Genomic DNA, 18,456 nt, shown 5'->3' on the forward strand with positions numbered 1-18,456 from the left:
AAAACCTCGTTACTCGTGAACATCCAAACATCATCAATCCGTGAAACCTAGGGCTTGTTTTGTGGGTCCTGGATGAAATGTAAGACTTAAGCCTTGGCATTTTGCCAACTACTCCGCAAACAGGGCCACGTATACTTGTCACTTGTGAAATGGCGTTAATGCTAAGTCAATTTGATTCCATAATGGTTTTTTTTCAAACAAGAACTGAAAAAAACATTACTGCCTTCCATAATTATTTTAGCTGTTGTTTGGAGAAAGTATTATTGTAACTTTGTGCGTGAAACAGCTTATGAAATTCTTTGTTGGACATTTTAATTCAATTTTCATTTTAGCTCTCGTTATTGCAATTTAAAAAAAAAAAAAACCCGTCCGTTAAACATGTATGAAGTGGAGAAGTGCGGCTGCTGTATTTTCAAATTGCGATAGGTGAGAAGAATGAACACAATAAAGAGCCAGTGGGATCGTCAAAGTACTGGGCAAAAATGATGCCTTTCCATCCGATCTGTTTGTGACTTTTCATGAAATTTTTGTTTTTGTTAAAATTTAATTGAATCAGTTAATGAAAGACGCCAATCATATTTATTTAAGTATGTTCACTATTTGACAAGCCTTTCCCTTTTTTCTGTATTTTATGAGGGTATTCAACCGTAAAAGATTAAAAACAAAATGCTGAATACGTGGTTTTCAGTTCCACCGACCCTTTCGGTCCTTTCACTTGAAATCCCGACTCCCATATTGGCTTCTACTGCATACAATGCACCCACTGCATGCTCAAAAGAGACTATAGTACACGTTTTACTTTCAAATTTAATAAATTTTATGCACTCTTTCAGGGTTGAGTATTTAATCAAATATAAAGAAAAGCAGATAAAACATAATAACCCCCCCCCCAAATAAATAAATAAAAATAAAAAGAACAACTGTGCACTTGGAGTAATGCCTTTAAAATGTTTTTGAATCTTTTCGTTTGCTGCACAATAAACATGATTATTATTAGTCTCACATTATTGCAGCTAATATAAATTGAAATAAATATATGTCAGATACGCATAAAATGAATTCTTATTTCAGTGAAATTTAAAAGTGATATCCACCCACTTTTTCGAGTATATCGGCCTTCAGCTTTGGAGTATACATGTACCTTAAATACCGATATTTTTCATCCTCTCAGTAATGCATTGTTTTTTTTTCACAGTGCTTCACACGATTTACTGTCTGTTTATATACAGGACACAGTGACGTAAGTAGACAAATAGTTACCACTACGTCATCGTGGCATTTCCATGAATAACAATCCCCTCTAGTCTTTCCGGACTGATCAAATAGTTTGAAATTTGTTCCGCGCTCTGCCCACGAAGAAGTCTTTGGTGACGAACGCTGTTTGGGTTAAAATTAGGAATAGTTCTAGTGTTTGTTTTGTCGACTGGCTGCACGATGATGGGCGCTTCTTGCAGTACTATTATAGGTGCTGTTTGAGAACGTGGCACACCATCCGATCTGCTCCTATCTGCTGCGGGGACTGTTAGAGCTGGCAGCGCAGTGGCCTCTCTTGCTGGAGAGGCGACAGAGGGGGACAATGTTGCCTCGGGTATATTTCTTGTTTCTCCGTTTTGCAGTTCTTTTTTCTCTCCCGAATCTTTGCCCGTTTCGTCGTCAGTCGACGCATAGTAATATTCATCTAAAAAGAACAGTTTTAACTACAATTTGATTTATAATTACTTACATGACATTTTAAACATCACTACGTCATAAAAGAATCAAAATATAATAGGAAAAGAGAGGTGTAAATAACAAAGCAGAAAAAGACTTTTGAAGATTCCTTTGTCTATAGCTACTTATATTTATCTGGTCTTACCAGCTAATGTTTCATCTGCTTGCAGAATTTTCAGAAGTCTATTACAATATCATAGCGAATGAAACTGTTTTAGAAAGGTAACCAGTTTAATTTAAATTGATCAAACATTAGAGAAAATGATAACGAAAAAGGATGGCAAACTCCCACGTGGAGTGCCTAGTGGTGGCGTCGAGAACGATTGAAATTACTCCAAACTTTCCTGGAGGTGAAACCCTGCAAATTTGGAATGAATTTTTATAAACCCTTTTACCCAACCGTAAGGTGGGACGATATGAATTTCGGAGGTACTCGACCGTGCGGCGAGGCAGCGGGAGCGCCCATATCATAGAAGTGTGCGAGAAACGGGACACTTTCTGGACAGATCTGCCGAATCAACAGCGATCAATGTTCAGACGTGTCACCTGGACACACGCCTCCGTGTAAACAGGCCGAATTCCGCTGTATATGTAGCATGTGTATAAATGCACGCGGTCGATATGGTTTTATAATGCAAGTGTCAGAGCATAAGGGTTATTATTTCTTTATACGGTATTTAACATGATGTCTAAATATTTTCAATATTAAAGGTATGTCAGTCTGTGCCTTAAAATAAGCCAAATAATGTACATGATTAATGAATTTTTTATCTCTATCTTCATATCTGCATGAACACGTGCTCCAGTGTGCATGCACTGGTGCTGCCATCTGTAGCTAGATGTAAACAGCAATGTACCGGTATATTTATATTGCACCAATGCGTGCTCGTGCTGCGGTTGTTTTAGGTAAATAAAATGAAACAAAAGCAGGCAGTTGTCAACTTAAAACATTATACATCAGCAGCACGTTTTTAAACGATTAAATTAGTCTACACATTATGCTTTTAAGGAAAAATTGATTTTGACTGTTAATTATAACGTACTGATATGTAATTTATAATGTAAGCCTATTAAGATTATCTTTTGTTTGAGCGGTTAATAATTTTCAATCGCAAAGTAGTGATAAACGAATAAAGGACATTCAAAAGTGTGGCCTCTTAAGGACTTGGTGCGTGATGTCAAATTTCAATATATGTTCTTACTAATGAATATCGGGATATCAACGTAAAAACATGGTGTTTTGATACAGAATATTCGCCCCTATGCTTTGATTGATAGATCAGTCATTTCAGAACACAGTTTTTAAAAACGAAAGAAAAATACAAAACGCTATACAGGTAGGTCTACACGCATGCATATTGCTCAGCATTTAGCATGTAAAACTAGATAGTGGTATGGATATAATGCATACTATTTTTGAACTGATACATGGATTTGGTCCTTTCAGGTTATGTTGCCAGATGTTTAAGGCGAATCTCATCATATATCACATTTGTTTGGGAATCCTAATAACCTATGCGCACAAATATATACCGAGGAACTAGATCTAGTCTAAAAAGAAATCATTCGTGAACAGCAATTCGTAATTTAACGGGTCTGTTGATAAATAAAAAAGGTTTTGAGGGATTCATCATGGCTTGGTGAGCACAGGCATCACATTAAATCAAGAACGTGCCTTTTGCAGCATGCGTGCGCAGTGTGGATATTTTTTAAAATATCAAATTTATTTCATCTTTCATTATTTTCCAATTTTTTTTTTCAATTTTACATAATTATTTATTAATAATTATCGAAACTTACTTGAAATTGATATAAAAGCTATGCCCCATATGATGCTCCATATCCAGCCTAACAGCAGCAAGAAAGTGGTGCAGCACTGAAGCACAGCCACCCAGGTATTAATCCAGACAACTTGCAGCTTGGCGGTGCCTTCAGGTCTGGGTCGGGAGCAGCAAAGGGCAGTCAAACCCGAGATGAAAGTACCTAGATTAATAATAATAATGTAGCGTTAGGGGTCTGATGGTTCAAAGCTGGATTCAAAATTATCCAGAAGTAAATGTTTTTTTTTATAAAGAATAGCTTACCTCAAAATGAATAAGTAAATAAAATTTAAAGAAAAAGAAGAAATTAATTCACGATAAAAATAATTTACGACTGTTGTTTAGTAATCGATGAACATTGTCCTAAATTATAATTTGAGATTTTTGGAAAAAGTTTAATAACCGGTTGTGAGCAGAATAAAGAGGGGGGTGGGTGGGGGCATGGGGAGAGGCTTCCGGCGTCCACAATCATTGAAAAGTCTCATTCGCTATTATGTACGCACGCAGTTGCAATTCTTGGAAAAAATAAATATTCGATTATTTGCTCTGCTTCTTCGAACACAAATTTGAATTCTCTGCATACCATCTTCACGTTTATAATACAAGTTCAGTTCAAAAGTTTTCAATTTTTCACTGCTTCTGTCCAAAAAAAGAAAGAAAGAAACGTGATCCATACCTGCTAGGATATTAACACGGAGACTTTCAAAAGACTAGGAAACGTTGAGGATATAACTAGTTTAATCTAAATGGGCATTTGAATCGATCGAGTCTGAAATATGGGACAACTCCATAATATGATGAGATGTCATGCAATAGCGTGTTATCCGTATGAAATAATAATAAGTTTGAACCAAAGTCAATATCAGATACCATTTTCACTGGGGTGCTGGGGGGTGGGGGGGGGGGGGGGGGGGGCAAAGGCCTATTTTATACTGTTCTACAATATCTAACCTACCTAGGCCGGGGGAGAGGATATTGCATATAAGACAAGCTATGGCAACTGGCCTGCTCATAGCAGGTATAGAATCTCTCAAATTCGTCTCTGCCGATGAGCCGGTATGATGCTGCTGCTGCTGCACGGTCAAAGACCCTCGTGCAGTGGCGGGCTGGTGTGACGCTGTCGCGAAATAGCCTGGCATGACCGGGCGACTGTACCCTTTCACCGACGGCTGTGGGGAAGAAGAGGGGGAGTTGGTGCACCCGTGGTGGTGTGGCTGCGAGGAGGTTATGTGTCGTTTGGGTAACGGCGAAGGCGGGTGTGGCGGTCGACGCATTGGTGACGGCGAGGCGGCGCTATATATGGCCTGCATTTTGACAGCTCACCTGGAAATAAGCATTAAAACAATCGGTTGACGTTTGTGGGCAGAGAGCTGTGTACCGTGTTTTATGCCAATGAGAATTCGACGAGGTGTGTTTATATTGATCATAAATTCATTTTGTATTACCCAAAGAGGTAATCGCTTGATAAAAAATATCACAAGAAACAGTGCTGAGACTGAGAGCAAGAGGTGACCCCCCCCCCCCAAAAGAAATTGTTTAGCCGGACACTATTGACCTTTAAGAAATTACGTGCCCTCTACCAAGTGGCAGAACATACAGTTAACTACATTGCATGACGTGTTTCCAACTTTTCCGTGACCTTAACAGAACTCTGGCCTTCCCGAAGCTGGGTTAAACTTAACAACAAAGTAATTAAGCACCGCGGTATGCCTTATTTCTTAGGGTATATATATGTTCTGAATTAATTTTCACCCATTAGAAAAACGTACCATAGGCTCTAGCTTAACAGGTAATAACTCCAGCAATTAGGGACTACTCCAAGATCAAACAGAAGTACAGATGTAATTATTGCTGGTGTTATCAAAATGTATGTCTTGCACACATTTATTTCAGCTCAAATAACTTGAAAGTAGTTTTTGAAGCAGTCGTCATCGATCGCGTGTTCTGGGTGATCTCCTCCTAAATTTAATATCTACAACACGCTCTATCTCTCTGTGGGTAATCTTATATATCAATCAATTACAATTCGCATCAATATGACATTGCCAAATATTATCCACCAGAGATAGAAACAAAGACATGCCCATATCACATTCGGTCTGAATTTCGCTACAAGAAAACTAACGTTATGAGAATATCTTCTCAAAATAAATAAATAAAATAAATAAATAAATAATAGATGAATAAAAACGTGTGTTCACACGCTATGGTGCGGCCGTTTGGAGAATGTATTCAGAGGAGTCTTTTGTCTATTTTCGCTGGCTGGAAATTAAAAATAGACCCAAATCGGTCTTGGTTAAAATTTATGTCTGAAAGTATTTTCACAATAATGAACGTAGTGACATCTTTGGTTCTGACATGTAACGTGCAGTCATTGATTTTGATGCCAGGTTCTCTTCTCATTTCTCTACAACCATAACAGAACGATTTGAGAATAAAAATGGAGTGTGATGTTCGCGAAAGTTGACATCAGCAAATACTTACAATTATGTTCACAACTGAACAGTGAAATATTCTGCAAAATGTTTGTCTTGTTGCAATCGTGAAAAGAGAGCAGACATTAAGTAACATAAAAACCCATGCCGTAAAGTCAAGATCATAACACAACCAGAAACCCAAAAGAATAACAACTGTTCATTTTGGCCAAAAATGAATTTTCCTGTGATAAACGACAAATTTCCATACTTACCAATGGTTAATGAATCCATTCCTACATTCAAAGTCAGTCACTGTTTTTTTTTTCCTATTTTTGATTTCACATAGTCCAATGACAAGCACAGATTTCAGAATAATTGCTATAACTGCCGTTTTGTGGTAAAATAGAAAATATTATATTTTTATGAGTTGTTTACAATGTATTTATTGTGAAATATAGATCTCATACGAAACGTTGTTATCCCTTTAAACTTAGTATTTAGCGATGAGAGGAACATCAAAAGGACTGATTTTGGCGCGAAACATAAAGCATATAAATAAGGCGAATTTTCCGAGGGTTTCTTTTACATGCATATCATCTTTGAAATGAGTTACAAAAATGCCCCTTGAATATGCCTTTTAATACCACTTTCTAGTCATTTGGCTTTTTTCCGGGAAATTGGAAATATGCATATTTTCCTGTTTCATTAAAACTTATTTTCGCAAAAATGTAATTTTGAGCAGAAAGAATTAAGTACTATCATTGACGTCACGCGCCTTTTTAACAGATTGTCTAAAAATAAAGAAAGTTACATTTATGAAAATGATCTAGTGCATCCTTTCTATTCATATAGTTTAACGTGCCTCTAGCTCTTCCTAATATCCTGATTTTCAGAATGGAAATATTAATATCCTATTTACTGAAAACTTTTTTTGTTAAAGACGTCCCTTAAAGTAAATAATTTTCTTGTAAGATTACGGTAACGTTGGCGTTGTGAATGTCTTTACAAAAATCACAATGGTTACACCCCGAGTTTCAAAGAATACTTAAGACCTTCTATTTAATAGTAACTCAGTGAGCTTCCATTGTCCTATTTAACTCAGGGTGGCACGGCTGTCCACCCCCCCCCCCCCCCCACCCCCCGTCTTACCTTGAAATGACATAAAAACCTAACAATTCACTTACGCTCGTCCTGTTCTCGTGGCATCGGCCATTGGGCGTATTCAAAGCAGACGCTCACTTCTTATACATCACGAATGTCACAAGGGATGAAACATATAATATGCTAGATTGCAAACAATTTGATATAAGGCCGTATTCTATTTATCCACTGGGACAAAGAGATGGAAATTTACAGATTCTCCGCTGATCGAAGACCTTGAGGACCGCTGTGATGCTTGACCTTGACCCCATCGAAATACCGCCCCCCCCCCCCACCTCGTCGAACCAGCATTAAAATACCATTGATCACGATATTAGAAATACATGACCATAATTATATTTACTTTTCGTACGCAAATAATCTTATGGTATCCGTGCAAGAATGGCGAAAGTCAAAGATTTAGTTTTACTCAACACACGTGTTTATAAAGAATATAAATAGATAGAAAGATAGATTATGGGCATCATTTATATAAATGAATGTCTTCATGAATTATACCAATTATTCAAACGCAGGAGGTTTTTATTTTTGGTAAATAAAAGTTCACACCCCTCAACATATGCTTATCTCAGCTATTCATTGTGAAAATGTGTTCACACTACTTAATACCATTTTTTAAATTTTTAAAATAATATTTTGTACAAGTACATTTTACTATTGGATGACTTGATTAGCAATATAAAATGTAACTATACAATAACAATATTGAAATACGTTTACACAAAAAATGATAGTACTTGAATCACAATTGAAAGTAACTGTTATAAAGATAGTTCGATCAAAATAGTGTATAGAAATGAGAGCAGTATAGCAGAGTTTATTTGCTCGGTGATTTATTACAAAACCATACATTTATTAGCAAAATCATACTATCAGGGAGTTACAAAGTATCCAAACCATAATAAAAGGCTTGAAGAACAAAATGTTATTCAAAGTCAATTATATGATATTCATTCTGTATAGAAAACTAAAATCCAATTCTGGTCAATATACCGACTTTTAAAAATTATCTACGAACCCACAGAAATGGTATGCGAAATTTATCTAATATAATTTGATAGCATTAAGTCCTTAAATTGAGCTGTAGATTTAAAAGATTAATTTCATCAAGGGGAGTTCAATAAGGATAAATCTCCATGGATAAATTTACCCAGGAGAGTCTGGCTCATCTGTCGATCACCTTAAATTGTTTGCTTGCATCTTGTAATTCGTCATGAAAAACCACGTTGGGCAATATATAATTATGAGTAATCAGACCCATGCCTGGGGAGGGGGGGGGGTCAGTACTTTCTACCAGAGGCCCTTCCAACTGTGCTTGTACTGAAGACCTGCAACCGATTTTGAAGGATTTCTGGTAGAGAGTAGAGGTTCGAAAGAACCGCTCTCACATCCGCCCTGAATCAAAATTTGATTTATGGTCTATTTCATGATTGGTCAACCACAGGGATAAAAGGGTCCACTTTTTTAATAACGTGTTACAGTAATAACTTGCTAGAAGATGGAGAGACAGTATCAGCCGATGGAAAGTATTATTGTGCTATTTAAGTTGACTCCCAGTAAGATGTGTATTTATAGCGGAGACACAGATGCTTCTTATTTTGAAATTGTCCGGGGAACATTTTAATATCTTTTTGGTGTGTTTCGTCTCTTTGTTCTGCTCAGACAGGATCGATTTCATATAGACTGCTCCGTTTTTTATGGAAATCATAAACATCCTAGAATAGCACAACAGGCCCTTAAAATTGACAGATAATGGACCCCGACGCTGTAAACAAAGCTGTCTCATCAGGCAATATGCAAACCAAGTCATTAATGCTGCCACCGACTGCCAAGTTGTTCTAGAATTTCTTAGGCTCTATTCCCATAGATTTTAGATCGATCTATCCCCGCGGGGAGTCTCACTAGATTACTTTCAGATAATCCGACTTAAATGTCCGTCCCGCCTACTACAAGCTGTAAGGGGATAATTAACTTTCGTGTCCGCCCGGCTGACAGCTATTTAGCGTGAACCCCCAGGGAGTTAGGTCGATCTAAAGTAGGTCGATCTAATCTATGGAAATGGGGTGTTATTCTCCACTAAAACATATGTACACAGTGTTTCAGCTTTGTTTCTGAGTTTGTCATGTTTAAAGATTCCTCGCCATGCAAAGGTTGTAGCGATACAAGGGGTGAATCCAGGATTATTTGAAGGGGCGATCCGTGGATGCGAAGCCCCCCCCCCCCCCCCCACGCCCCCCCCCCCCAGGGTATTGGTATTTTAGAGGGTGAACGGTGTCATTTGGTACGGTTTACAACTATGATTCTGCTAGTCAAAATTCTAATAATTCAAGAGGGGGTCTCTTTGGTGTAGGTTTTTTTTCAGTAATCGAAGGGGGGGGTCAGGACCCCCCTGTCAACCCCCCCTTAATTCGCCACTGTAAAGATGCTTGGTTCTGCCTTGGACGAAATTCGTCCAACATACTGCCAAGTGTCTACAATTCTAGAATTCACGTTTCGATCTTTATGTCTCTTACCAAAGTCATTTTGCGAAATCCGTTATGTTTTTCCGTTACTAAATATAAACATGGGTGGACAACATTAAAGAACGGACCAATCGAAACGAGAGACATGACAGTCAACCTAGGCCTGCTGAGAGTGGATGGCACGAAATAATGACGATGATGATGATGATGAAGAAGATAACAAAACGTTCATTTTCGAGTCAATAACCAGTTATAGCTTGTGTATTTCGTCGTATACATATTGTTCCACAACCCGAGTTCATTTTCTCTTTTCATCTCCTTTTTTTTTTTTTTTTTTTTTTTTACTGTTCAATTATTAACTTGCATATTATGTTTAATGTCATTTTATTGCCAAGTTCTGTCAGCTTTAGTTTTTCGGTCTATAGTTTTTCACCGCCAGGCGATCGATATATTAATAACCCATCTTTTATATATTTCTCACTGCGGCTTTCGTGATGCAAGGGAGATTATAGTGCAAATTAATTTGACTTTAAAATACGGAACAAGTTCGTGATCTATGCACATTGTATCTTTGAACATGGCATTTTTATCTGTCTTCATACTAGCTGCTGATAAAACAAACTCACTCATCTCTCTCTCTCTCTCTCTCTCTCTCTCTCTTCTGTCTTTCATGTAACAAGGACAATTCCCTTTCCTCATATTAAATATAAATGATCTATTGTGTAATACTAATTACTAAACTTATCGATTCACAGCTTCTATATCTAGGCGTACAAGTATATCTGATAAATCTTAGTATAATGTAAAATGATCGCCCAGCGTGTATTGGTGCTTTAAATTTTCTTAATTACAACACAAATCTTACTTGGAGTCGTTCTGACAAGCTCTGCCTGCACTGTAGGCTTGATGAGTTATAATCGCGTGATAATTTTTCCGGTGCTAAAAGATCATATCACTGGTTCGCAGTGTCTGGATGGGGAACATGTGCGATGGAATCTTCAGTCGAGTCATGTATTCTATACTTAATCACGCATAGTAGTTCTTCCCTTAACATTTGACTTGGTTTCTACTGTTTACACCTTAAGTAATGCACTCCACGACGAAATCGGGTCCTCGCCAACAGTAATTTCCTGCACGTGATCCGAAAACACATTAAGCTCATCGACTTGTTGAAATAACACCTTCAAAGATACCAACATAGAGATTCAATTTCTTTCATGCTCAAATGAAACACAAGGGAATGCATGTATTACGTCCCATATAATTTCTATAAGAGGGGTGGTTTATTAATTCACTTAGATTTACAGTGTACTTATTTCGAATAGATAACTTTGTGTATCCAAACCATTACGCGTTGTTCTGACATGTTCAATATTCTCTATTGCCATTATTGTTGGTAGTTTAATTCATTTAATCATGCCCAAGGGGTTTGTTTTAGAAGGCAAGAACACAGAGACATTGACGAGGAAGACAAGCCGCTCGGAGCATCCGGCAGAGTTGGAGAAAACAAAAATGTAACAATCGATCGGGCGAAACATTTCTGAGGCACTTGTACTCCTTGGGCAGCGAGGTTCAAATTTTGTTCATCTGAAGGCAAAAGTAAAACAACGTATTTCTTTTATTTTAACGGGAATAGAGGTTTGATATGTTAAAGCAAACGAACTTACAAAATTATCAACCACTCTCCGAAGAAAAAAAAGCAAATAAAACTAGTGAGATATATGACTCCTATTCCAGATTCAAAGGTTGTGTCTTAAATCTCTACCGCTCAACCGTTTTTCTAACTTATGAACAATAAGACTGCAACAGTTCTGTTATCCCTTAATGGCCCGGTGATAAAGTACGCTGATGTAAATAGATATAACAAGAGTGCTTCTGGGAAAACTAAATTGAGAAAAATCACTTGGGCCGTTGTGCTAATGGTCATATGGATTAACATTAAGACTGCAAACATCTCCTTATATTGCTTCGAAACATAGTTACCGTTCTGAATTAAAACAACATCTAAATCCCGTAAAAAGATCATACATGTTCCATGTCAGGGCTGGGTCCGATGTAATCGCCGCCCGTATATGACTGAACTTATATGCTTACTGACTCTGAGTTTGACATATCCCATTCTCTCACTAGAGAGAGAGTTAGAGAGAGAGAGAGGAGAAGGAGGAGGTTTTTTAGTTCTTATATTTCTTATATTCCCCACAAATGTTCAGCCATCAATCATTCACACAATGGATAAAAAAATCTGCAAGGAAGTCGGTTAAGGAGTCAGCCTTCATATGATTAGAAGACTGACATAGTTTGTTCATCCAAAGATTGCTATGCAGACTTTTCATATGAAACCATTATAAAGTTTAATCAAAATCAATAGACGGAAATTCACAAGTAAATTTTTTAAAAAATCTGTGGAGATTTACTACTACTAGTAATAATATTCTTAAACAAAAGTTTAACTGCTAAAATCATCACAAACCAACCCATACGCACATTCATACATATATACACATAATACATAGGCCTACATATGCATACAATGTACATACATACATACATACATACATGCATACATACATACATACTGTCAACATATTTATGCATCTATTTATCAGCTTGTCTATGGATCCCGACCTCTCCTTAGTTCTGCGATTCTGGTTCATAACTACCATGATCTGCAAGATTACTGACATTTACAGCGCGATTCGATGTAAAAGCTCCCATCAATTTCTCAAAGGTTCAGATTGCCTTGGTTTGGATAAATCCCAAACCATGCGTGTCCCATGTGTATAAAAGCCTTGTGAATCCTACTTTGTTTTCTTTCGTATAAATTCTGCACCGATTGGATGAAATGCAACATGCCCGTCACTCAAATAAGTAAAATACATGTGTAGCATCATGGTGTATCATATTCAATTGTCGACATTTATGTAATTTCGGTTGGTTATAAAAACTGGTTAACTTTATATACTTAAAACGAATTGGACTTTTGCGTACCTTTGACCTCTTGATCCCAAGCTTCTCAGGGGTACCTTAAAATTTGTGCTTTCCTTGCGTCTTCAGTGGAGGTTTAAAAAGAAACACTATATCTTGCTTTTTATCGGCACGGTGTCATTGTTCTGCTTGAGAATTCAGAGGTGGTGAGCATGAACAAAACTAACGACCATATTTACAAGATCGACCTCGCTTCGGCCGGCTTCCTGCAGGATTTCCATCCGAATCCGTTCACCATTCAGCGGAGCTTGCAATGCAGTTGGCTTACTGTGCAGAAAGTAGTGCCGTTGGCAGTCTAGGGCATTGTGGTAGATGGCAGCATACGTGATTCCTCGCTGCTTTGTCGGTATCCCTTTTTTTTCAGGGATCATTCCTTGTGTTCAAAAATTGAACTGAAGTTCGCGGTATGGATCGTAGGGAAACTGGGTCTTTTGTTATGGCTCCTTTTATTGACGGTAGAGACTGGTACCTTGAATAAATGGCTCAATAATTAAAGTGCTGCCGAGCAACTGGGAAAATCAGGATGTTTTCTGGAATGCATGAATCAATATTTCTAACCTCCAGGGAAGCTGAATGTAGCTTAATCAAGGAATTATAAAGTATACGATGCAATCACGTAAGCTATGTGGAACCCTAATACATTTGGGACTATAGTGAGCCGCTTTCAGCAATAATTTGTGCATATTTGTCTAATAGAGCATTTTTAATAAGTGTGTGTGTGTGTGTGTGTGTGTGTGTGTGTGCTTCATCTACTTACAATGCCGCCACACAAGGGAGGTCACTTAAATTGGATTAATTGTGGCAAGATATAACGAACTATGAATGACATCACGTAAGATTCTGTCATATTCGCTCTACGCATGAATATTGTGATCATCCAACATTTTTACCGCCGGGTAAAATTATTGGTGCACCAGTTGATAAAAAATGGCTTCCAGTCCTTTGCCCATGAAATATGGATTAGCTCTCATTTGGTACAGACGTGAAATATTGCCTCTCAGGTATTTTATGTTTCTTCTGGGATGAAAGTCAATTATGTCATGTATTGTGCATTTAACAATGGAGATAAAAATGTATACAAGCGTTCCCTGTAAATTGATGTAACTATTCCATGCGCTCACTTTGTTGATTGTCCATAGAAATTGTATACATTGTAAACTACAAACACTATTAACAATGTTTACTGACTGTTTGTTTGATTTGTAATTACTACAAACCTGAAGGTCGGCTCATCTTTTGTTGATCCCACTGCAAACGCAATATTTACATTACTTTGAGTCGACAACTGAAAGAAATCTGTCTCTTCTCCTTGACTCTGTCATGAATTATCTATGCAATTCTATAGATAAAATCTAAAGTAAAAATCGCATTCACCGTGGATACATTGAATACAATTTCGTTTTTCCCCAAGCTTTATTTGTTCAATTACAATCACAGAACGCTATTAAAACCTCGAATATATGTTATAGAAATAAATACACATACACTTTCCAAACATTGTCCCCAGAAAATGATTTGCCAATAAGTGCCAAGACATGAAGTAATTCAATCAATCAATTGCGACAGGCCTGGACGCGTTAACTTTGCTGCAGTCAATTTTGTTTTCAAAATTGTTTTCTCGTTTCTCAAAGTAACGCACATGGCATGAACTGCTGAGGACAACAACAATGTTAAATAGCAACCACGTTTATGCTGCCGACAAAAAAAAAACAAAACAAAAAAAAAAACTTTGAACAACCTATAAAACTATGTACAGATGTATCAGTCATGTCCATTTTTTATTTTTTTATTATCATATATTTCATTTATTATTTTCATAGAACATGTAACGTAAGAATGAAGGTAAATGTTTATGCCGCTGCTTTCGAATAGATAAGATGAGAAATTAGGCTGTGCAGTTTCCGATAGAACTATCTTGTTATGCTTATCATATAGTCTAATAGGATATTGCTTCTTATGTATCCAGGCTCACAATTGTGATATATTTCCTCCATTATGCAATCGTGTCAGAAAAACTTACAGTAATGAAGTGAAAAGGCATTCAGCCGAAAATGAATGGACACAACGGAAAATATATGTACCAACTAAAGCATTAAAAATTGCGCAACAGCAACATTCATTAAGGATGCGTAAAAGGGATCAAATGTTAATAAAACTGGCTGCACTGTAGGTCTATCTGCTATGATCATCAATTTTTTTCAATTGTTGGACCACGTGCTTTAATTGAAAAAAAAAACAGTAATGACATATCGCCGATTTGGTCTCTGATAAGTATGGTTCATTTGAACTCTATCATATCGATCCGTTTGAGGTTTGTATTTTCACGGAAGGTCATGAAAAGTCCAGAACGTTCAAAGAAATATACCGTTATCACGCATACCAAAGTAAAGAGCACTTAGCTTATTCAGGCATGAAAAATACCAGAATGTTATATAATAAGATTCTAAAAAACCCTTTCGCCAGGAAATGATTTTATCATGATAAGGTCTGTGTGTAGTAGGTAAGTTAAGTCTGGAATAAATGTTATTCTGATAATTAAAATTAGAATTGCACTTCATAAATATAAAGATAAATAGTTAAGTACGTTTTTAATATGTGTTATTATGGCAACTTGAGTGTGAGTGTTAACTGCATCGTGTGTGTTTGTGTGATACCATGGCAAGTTGGCGACAAATGTGCACGTGTTTGTTATGATGCAATATGCATGTGTGCGTGTGTGCGCGCATGCGCGTGCGTGTATGATAACATGCTTAGTGCAAGTAAAAATATGAACTCAAGTGCCTTATTGATCTAAGGATTGCGTGTTAGTAAGTGAAAAGAAACAAGACAATTATTGTCTCATGCAGATTTTACGAGAGCAGCTGGAGTTTGGCAAGATGTATTCAGTGAGGAATTAAGAATCGGGAAAGAATGAGGATCATGATGAAGAAGAAACAAATGCAATGGTGGAATTTCAGTGCATCCTCTTGGAGATAATACACCTTCATATCAACAACATTATTACCGTTCAAAATACAAGGAATATATGCTATAAATTTGGGAAACAAAGAGGAAAAAAACGCAGAACAGATTAAGGCACTCATAACCTTCTTTGACTCTCAGGAAGGATTAATATTACTGCAAAAAATTTGTTAATACCATCAGATTATGTTACGACTTTTAACTTACAGGTTGTTGTGGATGCACAAGTAGCGTGTTCTTTGATAGGGAATCTCGACTCCTAGAAATGAACTCATAGTTTTTCGCAAGTTATTTGTAAATGTTGTTTTATTTTCAGTTAAAGTCCCTATAGATTAAGCAACACAGACACTGTTATGTCAGCGAACGGTGTACTTACACCTGGATTATGTAGTCGAAATATGATAACTTTATAAGATTGGCTTATATATTTAGACTGAAAATCCCTAAGAATCACATTTATTTTGATTTATCGGGGTAACAAGTAATGGAATGTTTATTTATTTTTGTGCACCTGTAATAAAGACAGCCACTTGACAAATGTACGTGATGGTATAGGTTAATTTGAAAGGTACATGTATGCCTACGCAGCGTTTGCATCTCGTAGGCCTACCTTGTAAACTCAGGCCGTTGATCAGTTATTTGTTGATTTATTGAAACAAAATGCCACATTTCGATGTTTTTCGCAGCTTCGATTACAAAATATTGGCTTCAGTGTATGCCTTTTCTTACTTTACGACAGACAAAGAAGTTGAATGCGCGATTTGTTTTTCTGGGGGAAAAAAGGACAGGACTGAATCCTACGATAAAAATGAAGTTAATTGCAAGTCTATCATGAAACTGCATGCCAGGCGAGAGCAAATTTGCTGTATTGGAGTAAAAAGGAACGAAGAAGAAGAAGCGGCAATTAGACGTGGCTTTCTATTCAGTTGTTTATAATTGACATGTTCACCTGAGCAACTGATGATTCATCGAAATGTTTTTATGCGATTAATGAACTTCCTGATCTTGGAGCGCTGTTCATAATTCCCATTATCACTTCCATCTACGCAGTCGGTACCTTGACGGTTAGCCTAATAGTGACAATTAACGTTCGTTTTCACCGGGGGATCGCGGAGCGGACTCCAGGTGACGTTAACCCACATGTTAGGAGGGTTCAAATTAGAATATCGTAATGAGGAGGTATTATGTAATGTCGTATTATCAATAATAATCCCATATTAAATGTCATATTGTGCCCATAGCCAACCCCCAGTGTTACGCGTATAGAATAAACGCGCTTTACCGATGAAGTTAACTGTAGGCCTTTCACGCCTTATGAGAACCGATTTGCATTTTACAGGAGATGAAGAAGCGGTGGTTATAAGACGCTGGTTTCTTTTCAGTCGTTTATTATAATTACCTGGTCACAAGGTATAAGCATATTCATACTGCTTGCATCACCGTGAAATACAACAGCCGGTCTTGAGTTATGTCTAATTACATCCATAATATGGGAATCAACGTTCCTATGTTACACGGAAAAACAGTAGACCTATCGATCGATCGCGATAAAGCGCATATCAATTATGCGTTTCTTCTCAATTCCTTGTTTTCGACACGTATAACATTTGAGCTAAACAAAGGACAACAACGAAATAAGTCTTATCCAAAATATATTTCGGCTATGTCATTTTACTGTGCGTCTTATCTTACACAATTTGATGTTTGGAATGACTGTCTTGCGCATGCGCTGTTACTGTGACAAGCCGCCTCTCACTGGTTTCGTCACTGACTATACATTATGACACATCGTGATTTCCGAGTCAGTCAGTCACGCGAGAACCATATTTCGGAACCCGGTGGTACGCTTTATTTAGTATGGACTGAGATCTATAGGAAAGCGACATGTTTTCATCAACACGTAATGCAGATTATTTCGCCAACGACGCTGGAAAAGTAACGCACCCACAAATAATGTTGAAATTATGCTGATGCCCGTCTTCAAATAAGAGAAAAATGAAGAAACTAGCTATAAAATTGCTAGCAGATTGGTGTGTTCTCCTAACCACCATTCTCTGTATCAAAATACAAGGTAAGTCAAACGTCTCTGTGTGTATGTTTAGTGTGTTTGTGTGTGAGTGTGTCGACGTGAAGTACGAAGTCATCGAATCAAATGTGCCCTACCTATTGTTATACCATAAGTGCTATTAAAAGTGATTTTGTAGAATTTGTCATCAGTGCCCCGTCTCCGAAATGACAGAATTTGAATCAAATAATAGTCGTGAAGATACCCTTGTTGCAAAAGGCAAACAGAAGCAGAAAACCAAAGAAACAGTCAATATGGGCATGATATGAATAAACAAAATCATTGTTTACATACGAGAAATGGAAACGTGAAATATTTCTGTTGATGTGAATGATTTTCGAAGTATTTTTGATCAATGAAGATAATTGACGCAGTTGCCTGTTCTACAATTTATTTTCTCTCTCTTTGCCCATTGATTGTGCCGAGCATGTACCGTAAATAGTGGTACGAGGTAACAGTTACCGATTCATTTTCAGTCCATCACCATCTCTTGTAATTTAACCCCTTTTGACTCTGAGTTTGATATTCTATTACACTATTATTTCTTGTTTATTTTCAATTTCTCTGTTGACAAAGACCGCTAACCATAAGGCACTATGCAGCTGTGATGGTTGGTTTGGTCCAGTTTTCGTACACACAGTCCCCCCGACTCCTATCTTGATCAGAGACTAAAGGAGGGCGAATGGGTCATTTCTATATCCACTAGATACGGTTTAGCAAAACAAGATGTTTCCAAATCACGCGTCAAAAACGTGAAGGACCAATTCATTTTGGCTTTACCGAGACTTACAATGGAACGTAAATAATTTTCCCGATTTGCTTTATAAATGACCACGCTGAACGGCAAGTAACACAATTCTTAATTGTCGACTGTT

At 37.2% G+C, this 18,456-nt stretch overlaps 2 protein-coding genes across 4 annotated transcripts in view; one reads left to right on the forward strand and one right to left on the reverse strand.

Moving 5' to 3' along the window:
- The window catches only part of LOC106167824 (uncharacterized), a 35,940-nt gene that overhangs the window by 10,903 nt on the left and 6,581 nt on the right, over positions 1-18,456 (forward strand). Inside the window, exon 1 of one of the 2 annotated variants that reach the window (XM_013546706.2) lies at positions 17,246-17,587. The exons of the other annotated variant lie outside the window; for it this stretch is intronic. Coding sequence (XP_013402160.1) covers positions 17,512-17,587 — 76 coding nt within the window. The 5' untranslated portion in view covers positions 17,246-17,511. Of the gene's footprint in view, positions 1-17,245; positions 17,588-18,456 lie in introns of those variants that run through there. 2 annotated transcript variants of the gene reach the window in all.
- LOC106158867 (uncharacterized) lies at positions 684-13,043 on the reverse strand. Of its 2 annotated transcripts, none has more exons than XM_087003185.1 (4): positions 10,436-10,794; positions 4,486-4,853; positions 3,511-3,693; positions 684-1,678 (listed from the first exon to the last, which is right to left on the reverse strand). In XM_087003185.1, exons 2-4 carry the CDS (start codon positions 4,838-4,840, stop codon positions 1,263-1,265), a joined length of 954 nt encoding a protein of 317 aa, XP_086859311.1. In that variant the 5' UTR covers positions 4,841-4,853; positions 10,436-10,794; the 3' UTR covers positions 684-1,262. The 2 variants fall into 2 exon arrangements, with proteins under 2 accessions (XP_086859311.1, XP_013390431.2); XM_013534977.2 differs by lacking the exon at positions 10,436-10,794 and adding an exon at positions 12,559-13,043 and having other exon boundaries at positions 688-1,678.

The sequence above is a fragment of the Lingula anatina genome, chromosome 2 (assembly GCF_051362555.1).
Source record: "Lingula anatina isolate TDL-2025a chromosome 2, LinAna3.0, whole genome shotgun sequence".
Classification (NCBI taxonomy): Eukaryota; Metazoa; Brachiopoda; class Lingulata; order Lingulida; family Lingulidae; genus Lingula; species Lingula anatina.

What these genes read in the sequence shown, in the direction of transcription:
- LOC106158867 (XM_087003185.1), bottom strand. Translation starts at nt 4,840, where the DNA reads ATGCAGGCCATATATAGCGCCGCCTCGCCGTCACCAATGCGTCGACCG. An exon ending in TATCCTCTCCCCCGGCCTAG is followed by an intron (nt 3,694 to 4,485) that starts GTAGGTTAGATA and finishes TTATTAATCTAG; the next exon opens with GTACTTTCATCTCGGGTTTG. An exon ending in AGCTTTTATATCAATTTCAA is followed by an intron (nt 1,679 to 3,510) that starts GTAAGTTTCGAT and finishes TGTTCTTTTTAG; the next exon opens with ATGAATATTACTATGCGTCG.